Genomic DNA, 16237 nt, shown 5'->3' on the forward strand with positions numbered 1-16237 from the left:
CCTCCAGGCCTCTCTTTTTGGCCCTCATGGCTCTTCCCAGACTACCCCCTCAAGTGTTTTTGTCTGGGTGGAATATGTCACTGAACTCCGATAACGCCTCTTGCTTATCTCTGTGTGTGTGTCGTTTGTAGAAACTAGCCTACTGCACAAAGATACATTTTACCTTCATTGCTGCTCCCACTTTTGCCCATGCCAAAATGCCAGCATGTGGCCCCTAGAAAGTTGCTCCGAAGGAAATGCGGCCCTCTGGCTGAAAAAGGTTCCCTCTCCCTGCCAGAACTCCTGGCGAAAATAGTAAACATTGCAAAATCAATCCTGTCTCCTAAGAGAGGGCACGCCTTACTACTCTGTGCCATTTAAACAGGGTGCAGAATCTAGTTCTCTTGGCCACTGCGTTCTTGTGGGGCAGAATGTGGAGTGGTGCAAATGGAGAGGCTACCAACGGCTCTTCAGAAGAAGGAGGAGGGAACCACCCAGCATCTGTATTCCATTCCTCTCCCAGCCAGCTGCCTTAACTGAAGGAAGGCCCGTTGTCTGTCAGTGGAGAGGAAAGCATGACGGTTGAGCATCTCTCTTTCTCTCTGTGTGTGTCTTTGTGGGGTTTCTCCAAGCCAGCTGGCTCAGCATAGAAAGAAACAGGCAGTCATCTGCATTGGCACGTGATTGCAAGCAGCGTCCAGGCCGGCAGACAGCAGATCCTAGCCTTGCTTCAAACATGTCTGTGCTGGCGAGTCTCCTGGGATGCAGACTCTTTGCTTCCTCCCTCCCTCTCCCTTTCAAGGTTTTTTTTTGGGGGGGTGCACCTCCCAAGGCAAATGGGATGCGACAGGCTGTGGGGCTGCTGCCGTTTTGGGGCCTTCCCAGTCCAAGGCCTGGCCAGTGGAAGGCACCCTTAATAATTCATGGGCTTATTTATAGACTGAAAAAGCACTTTAGAAATACATCCCGCGAGGGCAAGGGGAAGGCAGTGCCGTTGCCAACTTTTCAACCAGCTGCCGCAGCTGTGCCTTAGTGGCAGGTTGGTGCACAGGTGTTAGGGCATGGGTGGTGTATCTTGGGCCCAAGGGTCAAATGCGGCCCTCCAGGCCTCTCTGTCTGGCCCTTGGGACTCTCCCAGACCACACCCACTCAGCAGACCAATTCCATTCCCTCCTTGGGTGCTTTTGCTTGGCTGGAAAGGGCCTTTGAGCTCTGATCATGCCTTTTGCTTGCCTGAATTTATCGATAGAGATGGCAGGTGTGAATGTGCATAGAAACTAGATTACAGTACAAAAGTTAAATTCACATTCATTACTATGCCCCTTTGGCCCCTGGCCCTGCCCACCACTGCCGTGTGGCCCCTGGAAAGTTTCCCAGAAGGGAATGTGGTCCTCGGGCTGCAAAATGTTCCCTGCACCTGTGTTAGGAGGTAATAACAAGTTGCTTTCGTCATCAAAAGATTCCCTTGCCAATTTCTGCACCTTAATCTGCTGTTCGATGCACAAGAGCAGGCCAAAGTGATTTTTTCAGGTCAGCTGGCAATACAAGAAGGAAAAAAGTGTCCCTGCCTCCTCTGTCTAAAATTTCAATTCTCTCCCTGGCTCCCATCCTTTCTGTTAAGTTGTGGGTGAACACATCAGACGACACAACAATTCTTCAAACAGCTCTTCTTTATTCAGATGCCAGAACAGAACTGAACTGAAGGGCTCAGTCAGCCTGCTTATATAGCGCTCCAGAACAACGTAACTGTTGCAACTTTCTAAAACTATCCAATCACTGAACGTCACTTTTGATCCTTCATTTGCATACAAACTATCCAATCACTGAACATCACTTTCGATCCTTCATTTGCATAACTATTACAGTATCCCCCTGCTGGCCCAGGGTGAGAACTTCAGTACATAACACTTTCCATGAAGAAAAACAGCAGCAATTGCTTTATGTGCTGTGGGCAGTTGTCAAGGCTGCAGAGGTGGCTGATGCCCATTGGGGCTGGTGGGGCAGAAGGCAGGGAGTCCAACTGCAGATGGAGTCAGAGCCAATGGCAGGCAGAGCCAACTGGTTCTAGTGTTGACTCCATCTTCCTCTCTGCTGAGTTCTGCAAGAGCAAAACTGAAACGAAGGAGGAAGGAGCTGGTGGCTCGTGCCACACCCTGGGGCCAGTTGTAAGAGGGGACCTGGCTGAGAGCAGACTGAGGTTGGTGCCTCATTTGCTCCAAAGAACCAGCCTCCACTGTGTTGCTCTTTTCCAGCAAAGGAGTCTCCTTCTTTGGAGGTCTTTAAGCAGAGGCTTGACAACCATATGTCAGGAGTGCTCTGATGGTGTTCCTGCTTGGCAGGGGGTTGGACTTGATGGCCCTTGTGGTCTCTTCCAACTCTATGATTCTATGATTCTATGATTCTATGAGTGTTAACGTGTGGGATGGTGGCAGCCAGATTTCTCCCTCTAGTGGCCAACTTGGATAGGGCCTGAGGATCACTATGGATGGCAATTGGCCTTATAGATGCAGCGAAGGGAGGTGTCTGCCTACTCGGAGGGACCCCCAAGATTTACAGAAGCACATGGGTTTTTTTAAAAAAGAACAAAATTCCCTAACACACACACACACACCCTCTGCATATGGGTGCACTAATGGAGAACAGGGGAGGTGCAAAAGTGTAATAAGAGGAGGAGGAGGAAGCAAGAGGGCAGAGGGAAATAAGAAAATCCAAGCAACAGTTTGTCTTGGTCCCACACACATTCTAACTCCTGACAACAGCCGGCTGTTTGTCAATCAGTTTCGTGTACTGGAAATAACCATTTGGAGTCTACAAATTCTGATTTCTTACTTGCTCCACGTTTGAGCTATTGCTTGTGCTATGTTTTTTTCATCCCCCCCCCCTCCCCATTCTTATTAAACATGAAATTCTGTTGAATGCAATGCTGAGGCGCATAAGATACTGATAATGGCTTACATTAGCTAAGGCTTTATTGATTGTGTATACCTCAAGATGCAAGTGTGCACTTTAGTTCAGAGCTGGCCAGTGTCTGGACTCTCTGGGGCCACACTATTCTCTGGACTGAGGGACAGGGCTGGAAATATATTTTACCACATCATTTTGTTCAGCTCTTTAAGTGATCAAGCTCTGTAACCAAGATGGCACCATCTAGCAGCCAGAACATCACAACTATGGTCTGCAAATGCTCTGGTCCAGCAATGCACTGTGTTGCACACTGTACTGAAATCAGGCCCTGTGAATTATCTGTGCTGTGACCTGCTAAGCACAAGCCAATCTCCAGACCTGTCTTCCTATCCATCCATCTCTTGGCTCAGGGAAATCCCTGCTACAGGCCTGCATTAGGAGTCCTGCCAGGCAGCTGGGTAAAACGGCCCCCTGTAAACAAACCAGAAAAGCTACCCAAGCGTGTGTGAATTCTGAATTTAAGTTCAATGGATAACACATATGCAAAATGAAGTGTGACCTTAAAAGTGTGGGATTTAAAAATATGTAAAATATTTGTATCCTCCTGTTCTAGTAATATTGGGTCCAGCATATAAATAAAGGCAGTAGATAAATCATGAGGATTTAAAAAAAAAAAAAAATATGGTGACGATGCTTATGGCCAGAGGTAACTGGAAAGAAAAAGGATGAAGACTCTTTGGAAACAAGGCACTTTCAATCCAGTGGCAGCTGATGCCCCTTGTAACTGGTAGGGTGGAAGGCAGGGAGCCCAACAGTAGGGGGAGCCAGAGCCCATGTCAGGCAGAGCCAACTCAGTCTAGTTTTGACTCCATCCTCCACCCAGATTCAGTCTGTGGCATTTCTGGGTAGGGAAACCTGGAGAGTTGCTGCCAGTCAAGACAATACTGAGCTTAGATAGACCAGTGGTCTGATCTGTGTAAGGCAACTTCCTATGCTTCCTAATCTGTTCTCTCCTAGAAGACCAATATTAAACATGTGGGCTTCCCTTGCACCACCACCGCCCACTCTTGCAAGCCCCAGGATTAAGTTGCTATCAAAGCTGCCACCTTTGGTTGCTGTGGTTACGGCCGGAAAGTTTCATTCACATGACAATAGCAGAGCAAGACGAACTCAGCAACCAAGATTTCACTAAAGGAAAATTGGCTCAATTTCCAGCCTTCTGCTTAGTTTACTGGAGAGAGCGGCAGACTCAGGACTCGCACTCGCTGAGGGGGAGGGATCTCTGGGCTGTCAGAGGGAGCTTGGTTGATGGAATGCTGCTTCGTGTAAAACATTCCCCATGGATAGGGATGGGGAAGAAATTCACTGAAAGGTATTGTACTGAAAAGGCAATGTATCAAAGTTGCAATTTCCATATCACTGTGAGAACCAACATGTGGTGTAGTGGTTAAGAGTGGTGGACTCGTAATCTGGTGAACTGGGTTTGCATCTCCGCTCCTCCACATGCAGCTGCTGGGTGACCTTGGGCTAGTCACACTTCTCTGAAGTCTCTCAGCCCCACACACCTCACAGAGTGTTTGTTGTGGGGGAAGGAAGGGAAAGGAGAATGTTAGCTGCTTTGAGACTCCTTAGGGTAGTGATAAAGTGGGATATCAAATCCAAACTCCTCCTCCTCTTCTTCTTCAAAATTCGCACATACCTGAATTTTTGGGTGCAGTTTTCCAAGCAATCAAAGTTTACAAAAAAGCATATATTATAGGGGAAAGTGCACATGAAAATTAATATGCAGTGGTACCTCGGGTTACACACACTTCAGGTTACAGACGCTTCAGGTTACAGACTCTGCTAACCCAGAAATAGTACCTCGGGTTAAGAACTTTGCTTCAGGATAAGAACAGAAATTGCACGGTGGAGGTGCAGCAGCAGTGGGAGGCCCCATTAGCTAAAGTGGTACCTCAGGTTAAGAACAGTTTCCGGTTAAGAATGGGCCTCTAGAACGAATTAAGTTCTTAACCCGAGGTACCACTGTATTTGTGAAAATAACATTCCTAAATGCATTATATTAGGAAAAGTTGCTTTGCAAAAAGATGTACATTTCGTCAAAACTGTATGCAAAGATGGGAGAAATTCACTGCTGATGAAGTAAGCAAAGCAATACCCATTGCCAGTCACAGCCATGCCCCCTCAAAGCCGTACCCGCTTCTAAGATTATGCAACCTTCTAAGATTGTACAATACTGCTATTATACAATATTAATTAGGGATGCATTGCAACAGTTAGTGCTGATCTCCATGTGTTGCCTTTCAGCCAGATTTACTATTTTCGGTAGACATACATGGGCAAATGTTTTGGAGTATTCCAATATCTTCTTTTGAAGTGACTTAAGTTGTGTTTTCCTTGAAGTTCCATAATATGTAACAGAACTTGAACACCATTCTCTTTTAAACTAAAGCTTCCCTTCCGTTTTCTGTGTTCCTAAATGCTTAGCTTTGGAGCAACTCTTCCTATGGTGTTCTTCCTATGCACAGAGTGACCCTAGGAGTCAATCCTCAGTGGCTGGCTCACCCCCTTTCACTCTGATTGACTCCAATCAGCACAAAGCGTGAGAAGATTTCTTCTCATTGGCTAAAAAGCTCCCCTTCCATGCTGATTGGGTGGCCCTAGGATGCTGGAAACAGGGACGCTGCTGGTACCCTACTGCATAAATTGTAATGGGTCTTCAACCTACTGTGATCGTTGGCCACTACACTTCTGGCCATTACCATCTAAAAGGAGGGCAATTCCTCCTGCAAGATGATTCAATGAAAAGCCGAATGTTTGCTGGTGTGCCATGGGTCCAATTCCCTAACAGCCTTCCTTGTTGTTTTTCCAGAGTGACCTTGGAAGATGTCGAACCAGAGTAACGGTGATACGAAACCTCCATGTTTACCTCGGAACGGACTTGTGAAGATTCCCGCCCAGGCCAATGGACTCGGCTCTGCCAGCATCACCAAAGGGACCCCAGCGATGAAAAACCGCTTGTGCCAGCCTTCATCTGTGCCTGCTCTCATCGGTCCAGCCTTAGCAAATCACAGCGACCTGCCCATCCCTGGCCTGGCGCCACCCTTGTCCTTGGCGGCTCTGGCCGGGGTGCCATCTCCTTCTGGAGCTGCCATGGTGGGACTGAACTCCAGCGAGGCTTCCCCGACAAACGGGGAGGTCACTTCCCTCGAAGGCCTCTCCGGTTCCCCCAGTGAACGGCAGCTGGCTGTGGACGAGAAGATCCTCAACCGCTTGTTTACGTACTTTTCCGCCTGCGAGAAGTGTGTCCTGGCCCAGGTCTGCAAGGCATGGAGGAGGGTCTTGTACCAGCCCAAGTTCTGGGTGGGCCTGACGCCGGTGCTACACACCAAAGAGCTTTACAACGTCCTGCCCAGTGGAGACAAGGAGTTTGTCAACCTCCAGGGTTTTGCTATCAGGGGTTTTGAGGGGTTTTGCCTGGTCGGCGTTTCTGACCTGGACATTTGTGAGTTCATCGATAACTATCCTCTGTCCAAGAAGGGGGTGAAATCCATGAGCCTTAAGAGATCGACCATCACAGACGCAGGCCTTGAGGTAGGTCTCCTGCACAGAGGGGGAAACTCAGGCCCAGGAGCCACAGACAGTCCTCCAGGTAGCCACACCCCCTTCTAGCCACACCCTCATTCCCCCAGCCACACCCCCTCTCCCCAGGCCACACCCCTTGCCAGTCGGACTTTATCCTCTGGGTGTTTTTGCCTGGCTGGAATGTGTCCCTGAACTCCAGTGATGCCTTTTGCTTGCCTGGATAGAGGATAGAGAAGGGTGTGTGAGTGTTACTTAGAAAGTAATTTTTACATGTGTTTCTCTATCCAGGGACATGGGTGGCGCTGTGGGTTAAACCACAGAGCCTAGGACTTGCCAATCAGAAGGTCGGCAGTTTGAATCCCCGCAATGGGGTGAGCTCCCGTTGCTCGGTCTCTGCTCCTGCCAACCTAGCAGTTTGAAAGGACATCAAAGTGCAAGTAGATAAATAGGTACCGCTCCGGCGGGAAGGTAAACGGCGTTTCCGTGCGCTGCTCTGGTTCACCAGAAGCGGCTTAGTCATGCTGGCCACATGACCCGGAAGCTGTACGCCGGCTCCCTCGGCCAATAAAGTGAGATGAGTGCCGCAACCCCAGAGTCGGTCACGACTGGACCAAATGGTCAGGGGTACCTTTACCTTTACCTAACCCTAGGTGACCTCAGACTACTACACCTCTGTCTCCACCCACAAGCCTGATGCCCGCTGATCCCTGGCTTAGACGATTTCTAATGTCCTTTCCAGCTTTGCCACTCTATGATCCCCTCCCCCAAAATGAAATCTGTGTTTTCCCTTTCTCAGGTCATGTTGGAACAGATGCAAGGGGTGTTGCGGCTGGAACTGTCCGGCTGTAATGATTTCACCGAAGCTGGCCTCTGGTCGAGCCTGAATGCCCGCATCACTTCCCTGAGCGTCAGCGACTGCATCAACGTGGCCGACGACGCCATTGCCGCCATCTCCCAGCTGCTGCCCAACTTGACCGAGCTGAATCTCCAAGCCTATCATGTGACGGACACGGCCCTAGCCTACTTCACTGCCAAGCAGGGTTACACAACCCACACCCTCCGCCTGAACTCCTGCTGGGAGATCACAAACCACGGGGTGGTCAACATGGTGCACAGCCTCCCTAACCTGAGTGTCCTCAGCCTCTCTGGCTGCTCTAAGGTGACGGACGATGGCGTGGAGCTGGTGGCAGAGAACCTCCGCAAACTCCGAAGCTTGGACCTGTCATGGTGTCCTCGGATCACAGACATGGCCTTGGAGTACATTGCCTGTGACCTGCACAAGCTGGAGGAGCTGGTCCTTGATAGGTAGGTAGAGAACTGAGCCCTCTTGAAGTTTCACAGAGGATGGGATGGAGGATTGAAGTGTGATCTGCCGAGAAATGGCTATGCAGCAGTGGAGAAATATCTTGCCAGGCCTCGGCTGAGCTCAGAAACCAGGCCGTATAGATCAGTGGCAGAGCACCTGCTTGGCATGCAGAAGGTCTTAGGTTTGATACTCATCACCTCCAGGTAGGAATGTTTCCCCTGTCTGAAAAGTCTGGAGATCTGCTGCTGGTTAGTGTAGACTGGGGGTAGTCAACCTTTTTATACCTTTTATACCTACCGCCCACTAATGCATCTTTCTTGATGGTAAAATTTCCATACCGCCCACCAGTGTTCGATGGAAGGAGGATTCAGCTTCTACCACCCACCTAGAATCCTGAAACGCTCACTAGTGGGCAGTAGGTAACAGGTTGACAACCCCTGGTGTAGACAATACTGAGCTAAATGGCTTCCTACAACCCTAGGGCTTGGTTCTAGCACAGACACACAACAATCTGCAGCGGTTCTCAACCTGTGGGTCCCCAGATGTTGTTGGACTACAACTCCCATCATCCCTAGCTAGCAAGGCCAGAACTCAGGGATGATGGGAGTTGTAGTCCAACAACATCTAGGGACCCACAGGTTGAGAACCGCTGAAAGGGTTAGAAGCTAATGGTGCGGTTTAAAATGGGCTGGGCCTATTTCCAGAGGGGCAAAACAAGGAGAGACGTCTGTGCAGCAGTTTCTCCCCTCGTAACTCAAGGCTCAGGGGAAGCTGATTGCAGCAGAGACACTTGCTGATAGGGCAGAGTCAGAGCAGGCAAGGTGGGGACCAGGGGTGGCCCATAGCTCAGGGGTAGAGCACCTGCTTAGCATGCACAAAGTCTCAGATTCAATTCCCAACATCTCCAGGTAGGGCTGGGAATGCCCTCTTGCCTGAAACCCTAGAGAGCCACTGCCAGTCATTGTAGACAAGTACTGAGCTGGGTGGAGCAGTGGCCTGATCGATACAATGAGGCAGCTGTCTATCTGCCTGCAATGCAGCTTGGTCACCATGAGACCAAGGGGTTTCCAGGGAACTGCAGTGCCTCAAGGAACAATGTTCTCGCCTTGATCTCCAAACACCTGTGGCTCATTTCCACTTGCTGCTGTAGATGACCCTGCTGGTGCAACGTCTTTATGTTTCTAGCCCACCTTTCCTCCAATAAGCTCATGGTGGACTATATACTTCTTGTTTTATCCTCACAACCACCCTGTGAGGTAGGTGAGGCTGAGAGATGCTGACTGGCCCAAAGCCCACCAATGAGCTTCAGGGCTAATTTGAACCCTCTTCTTCTGTGTCCTGGCCTGGCATCCTAACAACTGCACCAGGCTGGCTCCAGTTATGCCAAGGCACTAATTGTCTCAGCTGCCTCCCCACCCATAACTTCAGGTACCAGTTTTGTGTGTAGCTTCTGATCTCTGGGCATCCGGAAAGGCCCTCCCCTCAGTCTATGGACTACACAGTCAATGAGGCTTCTCTAATTCAATGCTGCCCCCTTGTGAGTTATCCTAGCACATGCAGAGAATCTGTGGGTCTCTCCAGACTGTAGCATGTGTATTCCACAACATGTGCTTGACACAATCATAGGGTGTTTGTGGTAAGTTTATTCTGCTTGCTTAGCTGTTCTGTGGTGCTTCTCCAATGCCACCACATTATTCCTGTACAGAAGTGCAACAAAAGTGAGGCAACGGCTCCCCACCCACCCCAGAACATTGTGGCATCTCCAGATAGGAAACAACCCTGTCTGGAATCCTGGAGAGTCTTTGCCAGTTAGTATAGACAACACTGAGCTAGATGGACCAGTTGTCTGACTTGGAGTAAGGCAGAATCCAATGATCCTTTGAACATAAGAAGAGAAGAAGAAGAGTTTGGATTTGATATCCCGCTTTATCACTACCCTAAGGAGTCTCAAAGCGGCTAACAATCTCCTTTCCCTTCCTCCCCCACAACAAACACTCTGTGAGGTGAGTGAGGCTGAGAGACTTCAAAGAAGTGTGACTGGCCCAAGGTCACCCAGCAGCTGCATGTGGAGGAGCGGAGAAGCGAACCTGGTTCACCAGATTACGAGTCTACTGCTCTTAACCACTACACCACACAAATGCTAGATGAGACCAGTGGTCCAAGTCCAACATCCTGTTCCCCCAGTGGCCTACCAGATGCCTGTGGGAACTTGTGAGCAGGACAAGAGCACCCTCCTCTTTTGGAGCTTCCGAAAACTGGTATTCAGGAGCACAATGCCTTTGACTATGGAAGCAGAGCAAAGCCAACAAGGAAGTTGCAGGATATGTGCTACCTGGAAATGAAGCAGTATGGCTGCCCCAAAGGTTCTACGGGTGCAAACAGTCTTGAATGTAGGATCACGTGTGACCATCCCACAAACATCATGAGCACAAATAATCATGAATGCACAATAAAAAGGACACCTGAAAGAGACCTGTTTTGGGGTGATGGGTGCTCCTTAATCATGCCACTGTCAACATGGAATCGTTGGCATCAAAATGCCAACTTTTGTATGCCCTCGCCACCAAGTTAATCTGGATTTACCTTTTTAGAAGAAAATCTGATTTTTAAAAAGCCTTTTGCCAATAACCCATGTGCAATTTCTCCAAGACCTGTCTCCAAATTTAAGTCCTCATCTGGAAGCTGTTCTGGATGTGGAGATGCCTCCTAAGTAGTCAGCTCAAAATGCACTTGTGCTTCTCCAGAATGGAGCTCTTAGGAAGAGGGTTGGGCGACACAGTTCTGAAAGCTTCAAAGTGCACAGCACTGATTGGCTGTCCACTCTGACGTCACCGAGAAACACCCCCCTGCCTCATCCCCCAGGTTCCTTCCAGTACAAAATGCATAGCAATGCATACATGCATTTAATGCCTAGTCTAGTTTGGTCCTCTGACAACTGCTGCTGTTCATTTTATTGGTGTTTCATTAAAAATGTGGTGCCAATTTGTTTTAAAATGCACATTGCCCAGGTTTTCATGGCAACACATTTGGAAAGGCTGGAATGTAGCCAACTAAGTTTTACTCAGAGTACACTCGTTGCAATTAATAGACATAACTCTGAGTAGAACTAACATTTGATACAACCTGATGGTTTTAGAAACTGTACCATCAAAAGGTCCCCTGCTTTCTCCCCCCCCCCATGCCTGCTGCTCCAGCTTTTTAAAAATTGTATCTAGTATTACTAATATTAAAAAATATGGTGCATACAGTATTTCAGCACATACAGTACTTAGTACATATAGGTATTATATTCATCAACAGCATCATACATCATATAAATAAAATCTATTGAATTATATCACACTGGCAGCCTCATATTTGGCTTCGCTAGGGAATTCTAAGGGGGAAAATGTTGATTCAGTTTTGAAATCAGTTGTTAAGATCAGTACAGTTTTGAAAGGTGTGGCCCACCATCTTGATTCCAAATGGCTTCCAACTTTATCCAAACACAGATGAAACCTGCTCCTTGATTGAAGAATCCATCCTGCAAAATTGGGTTAGAATATATTAAGAGCTGTCCAGACACGGAGCAAACAGAGAAACAACTCTTCAAAAGATAGATATAGATTATATAGAATTATTTATTTATTTTATTTTATTTGTATTATGGTACATTTTCTAATATTCCAGCTCTCAAAATATGGAATCCATACATTACTCATCTCAGCATTAAAAAGGCATTTAAAAACATCAATTATACTGCTACTTTATATCAATAATAAAAAGGGACTGGGCAGTTGAGAAGTTCCCCCTTTCCCCTTGCTCCTATTGCTCATGCTTTCCTCCTAACAGTTGTGATTTTCCCAACTCTTCTGCAGGTGTGTGCGGATCACAGATACCGGGCTCAGTTACTTGTCCACCATGTCATCTCTTAGGAACTTATACCTCCGTTGGTGCTGCCAGGTAGGTAATAGATAGGGCGGGCCCTACTAATAGACTGGTGCAAGTGCCTCTGGCGGCAAATGTTGAGGGGCAACAGGGGCAGCTCTCCTCCTGACATGACTTTCTTTGTTAGGCTTGAAGTACAATTCAATAGCAGCTCTAGCCAGCTTCTGTGTGTGGAAAGCAGGGTGGGATGCCACCTTGTCTTCAAGGGGCAAAATCTCTTGGGCAGTCCCCAAGAATCCTCTGGTAATGGGGAAAGAACAGCCTGGTTCCTTCAATCTGTTGGCAGAGGCTATAAAGAGGTTGGGGAGGTGGGAAAGATTCCAGGGGTCTCCCTTTAAGCAATCCCTGCTTCCTGCTCTCTCCCCCAACAGCTGGCAAGTGGTGGCAGCTGCCAGGTCAGTGGGCAAATGACAATATTCTGGAGCTTCAGGTTGTCCTGGAGCCTCACCTTTGGGGAGGTGAGTCCTCTATTTGAAGGACTGACAACGGTGATGGCTGGTGCCCATTGGGAGTAGCCAGAGCCAATGACAGGCACAGCCAACTAATTCTAGTTTTGTCTCCATCCTTTTCCCTGCTGAGTTCTACAAGGGCAACCACCGAGACTTAAGGAGGAGGAAGTTGACAGCAAGTGCCACATCTTGGATGGGCTGTAGGTATGAAGGCAGACAGGTGGGGGCTGGCTGAGGGCAGACTGAGGCTGGTGGGACAGTGCCCTATTTTCCCAAATGGACCGGCCTCCACCGCTCCAATATTTCGTTGATGAAAATACGGACAGACATAGAGTTGGTCATCTGGTCCAATTTCTTTCTCAGTGTAAGATCTACAATACAGGATGCAACTGCGGTATCTTTGGGTAGGCCTCTGCTGCTAGATCTCAAGTCATCGAGAGCCCCCTGCTTCCTGAAGCAGAGTGTTCCACTGCTGAACAGCTCTAGCCATCAGGAAGTTTCTCCTAATGTTGTCATCTGCAGTAACAGAGAACCGGTCTGCTCCATCTTCCACCTAACAGCCATTCAGACCTTTCAAGGCCACCATTATGTCTGCCTAGACCAGGTGTAGGGAACCTTCTGCTCTACAGTTGTTACCGAACTACAACTCCCATAATCCCCAGCATGCATGGCCAGTGTCCAGGGCTGATAGGAGCTGTAGTTCAGCAACATCTGAAGGGCCAAAGGTTGCCCCAGACTTCTCTAGAAAGGTCATTTCCATAGCTGTCAACCTTTCCCTTTTTTTAAGGGAAATTCCCTTACTCCGAATAGGATTCCTCACAAGAAAAGGGAAAAGTTGACAGCTATGGTCATTTCACAGTTGGCACCCGTGCCAATAGAATACCCCCATATTAGCAAGACTTCAGGTCTTAAAAACGAGCATAGTTAACAGACTTAACCCACTTGCTTCTCAAGGAATAGCAATTCAGGCTCACAAATCCTCCCTCCTTCTCTCCTGTTTCAGGTTCAAGATTTTGGCCTGAAGCATCTGCTGGGAATGAGAAGTTTACGCCTTTTGTCTGTTGCTGGTGAGAGCCAAACTAAGGGGAAATTTTCTGATGCATGTCATGAATCCATTTGAACCCACCACTTTGCTGAGAAACTCATTCATACAAACACTGTCACCACATTCTTTTGTGTGGGGTGGGGGCAGGGCAAAAGGAAAATAAGGGAAACTTTGGCTAGGGATTACACACTACCTCACCCTCTCCCCAGAGAGCTGAAAGTGGCAAAAGGGAATTGATAATACTCATTTCTTTGGTCATTTTACTTCAGAGGCAGGAAACCCTTTTCTGCCTAAGGCAGGCTTCCTCAACCTCTGCCCTCCAGATGTTTTGAGACTACAATTCCCAGCATCCCTGACCACTGGTCCTGCTAGCTAGGGATCATGGGAGTTGTAGGCCAAAAACATATGGAGGGCCAAGGTTGAGGAAGCCTGGCCGAAGGGCTGCATTGCCTCATGAGAACGACAATAATGTGCGCAAAAATGCATACAACTGAGGTAAAATGTCTATTAAAACACTTATATTTGTGAAAATAATATTATAAAAATGCATTGTGTTCAAGGAAATGGCATACAAAAATGTGTAACCGGCCAAATTGCATAAAATGTGTATATTAGGATAAATTTGCACTAAAATACTGATGCAGTTTCATGCTAACTTTTTTAAAAGAATCATGAACTAGTCTGGAAATGTGGAGAACTGAACTTGAGGCTAGAGAAATGAGAAACCGAGAGAAACCAAAACTAACGAATTTGCGTGTCCCTAGGTTAGCTTCAGCTGAATTCAATGGGGATGACTTCTGAGGCCACATTAACACCACACATGTAAAGCACTATGACACTACTTTGAACAGGCATGGCTTCCCCCAAAGATTTCTGGGAGCTGCTGAGCGTTGTTAGGAGGCCCCTGTTCCCTTCCTGGAACTACACTTCCCAGAGTGGTTTCACAGTTAATCCCACTTTGCAGGGGGCTATTAAAAGTGGTATCAGAGTACTTTAAATGTGACGTGTGAATGTGACCATTGTTAGCCTTGCTTGCTGTAAGTTGTGGTCATCTGAATGAGTTGTTTCTTGTTCATGGGGTGCTCTCTGATTTTGGTCTTTCCAGGCTGTCCTCTCCTGACCACAACTGGGCTCTCGGGCCTCGTCCAGCTTCAAGACTTAGAAGAACTCGAGTTAACAAATTGTCCAGGGGCCACTCCAGAGCTTTTCAAATATTTTTCCCAACACTTGCCCCGTTGCATGGTGATCGAGTAAGCCGCTCCCTGGAAGAATCTGACCATCGTCTGGAGCCAGGTCCTCCAATCCCAACCCAGCACTGACCAACCAATCAGAGTCATGGTTTTATTTATTCATTTAATATATCTATATATATATTTTCTTTTCCGGGAGAGATGCTGTGACTTATAAACCACACATGCACTCACATGTACACTGAGAGAGAGAGAGAGAGAGATCAACGCAACGTGTGGCAAATCATAAGCCAAGAGTTAGATCATGCGTATGAATGACCAGCGCACTTTGCATGTGCGTCCACGTCCCATGAAGCCGTGGCAGTGGCAACTTGGAAGAAATCCCTCCTCAAGTTTGTAAAATCCCCATGCCTCCATCACCTCCCGTCTTCCTTGTAGTGATCTGTCCTGAAATCTTAATTTTTGAAAAAAAATAACGATGCTTAAAAAAAACAAAAAAACAAACAAAAAAAAAACACAAATGAAAAACAAACAAAGTGGTATATGGAAAGAAACAAGAAACCGCTGTGGCAGATTGGCAAGTTGGTGGCAAAAGCTGCTGCCGCTCAGTGCTGGATCAAAAGTGGTTTCCGGCCAAGTGCTGGTGGGTAGAGGTTCGCCTGTGTCCCCCCTGCCCAGTCTTGGGTGGGTTGTAATGCAAGAATAAGGGGAGAGAGACCCCCTTGATGGCCTTCCCAGGTATGGATTCTGGATGGCCGAGCCTTCGGTTGAAACAGTCGGCGTCGTTCGAGGTAGAGGTGGAAAGCTGAAGAAAAGAGATAGAGGAAAGTCGGTTAAGGATGAATAATGGAGCGATTAGGGATGCGTGTTGCGTTGCACCTCTGGATTCCAAGAATGGGACGCTGCAATGAAGTGTTTATAGGAGGAGACAAGGGAGGGAAGAAAATGATAGAATAAGCAAACCGATCAACGCTGTGAAAGAAAGCCTTGTCCCTGTGACTCTTGGGAGACCGGGGTGGATGGGTGCTCCCACAGGCAAAAGCTGGTGTATTGACTGTAAGTCATCTTCACATGAAGAGAGCAAACCAAGGAGCAAACGTTTCCCAGGAAATGGATTTAACAAACAGTCATCTGAACAATCCCGGCTGACCCTAAGGTCATGCCATGCTTGGCAGACAGCCATCTGCCTCCCTCTGGGTTTTTTAAGAAATTATTATTATTATTATTTTGCTAATGATGAAGGGTTTTTTCTCCTTCTTCTCTTCTTCCTCTCTTCGGAACAAACCCGCAGCTTTTGCATGCTCGCTTGCTTCCGTATTGTGGTAAGGTAGACTCTGGATTTTGCTTCGTCTTGGGCAGGGCTGTGGGCAGCAGCCTTGACCCCGGGCTCGGCTTGTCTGTTCCAGTGTAAAGCTGCCGTGGCTTTGTATTTCCATCCACGTTCCATTTACTGATGCACAGGGATTTTTCAGCTGTGTCTTCTGCTTCCGCCCAGAGGAGATGGAGGCATCTCCTTCCCTGAACTTCCCGCAAACCACCTGCTTACACACAAGTTCCTTCCTTTCCTTACGCAACCCTGCCAACCGAAGTGGGCAATGCGGAGTAGGGGTGAGGGAGAGATTCAATTCAGTTTGTGTTCGAATACGAATCTACCTAATCCACACTTTCTGTAATGATACGCAAACCAAAACTAGGGCCCTCCTTCGCACTTCTCTGAATTTTGCAATGCAGTTCCACAGCCAAGTAAATGTGCAAATTAAATATGCATTTACTGGGGTGAAGAGTGCATAACAATGCATTTGTTAGTGAAAATAACGTAGGAAAATTTATTAAAGCAAGGAAAACTGCTTCG

At 47.8% G+C, this 16237-nt stretch overlaps 1 protein-coding gene across 4 annotated transcripts in view; it reads left to right on the forward strand.

Annotated features, from left to right (window-relative positions):
- The window catches only part of FBXL16 (F-box and leucine rich repeat protein 16), a 60635-nt gene extending 46067 nt beyond the window's left edge, over positions 1–14568 (forward strand). For all 4 annotated transcript variants that reach the window (XM_080982010.1, XM_080982009.1, XM_080982007.1 and 1 more), the window contains 5 exons: positions 5756–6477; positions 7265–7773; positions 11632–11716; positions 13154–13217; positions 14301–14568. In XM_080982010.1, coding sequence (XP_080838136.1) covers positions 5770–6477; positions 7265–7773; positions 11632–11716; positions 13154–13217; positions 14301–14449 — 1515 coding nt within the window. In that variant the 5' untranslated portion in view covers positions 5756–5769 and the 3' untranslated portion in view covers positions 14450–14568. The remainder of the gene's footprint in view (positions 1–5755; positions 6478–7264; positions 7774–11631; positions 11717–13153; positions 13218–14300) is intronic.
- The last annotated feature ends 1669 nt before the right edge of the window (positions 14569–16237 follow it).

The sequence above is a fragment of the Podarcis pityusensis genome (genome assembly GCF_964106645.2).
Source record: "Podarcis pityusensis genome assembly, chromosome: 14".
Taxonomy (NCBI): Eukaryota; Metazoa; Chordata; class Lepidosauria; order Squamata; family Lacertidae; genus Podarcis; species Podarcis pityusensis.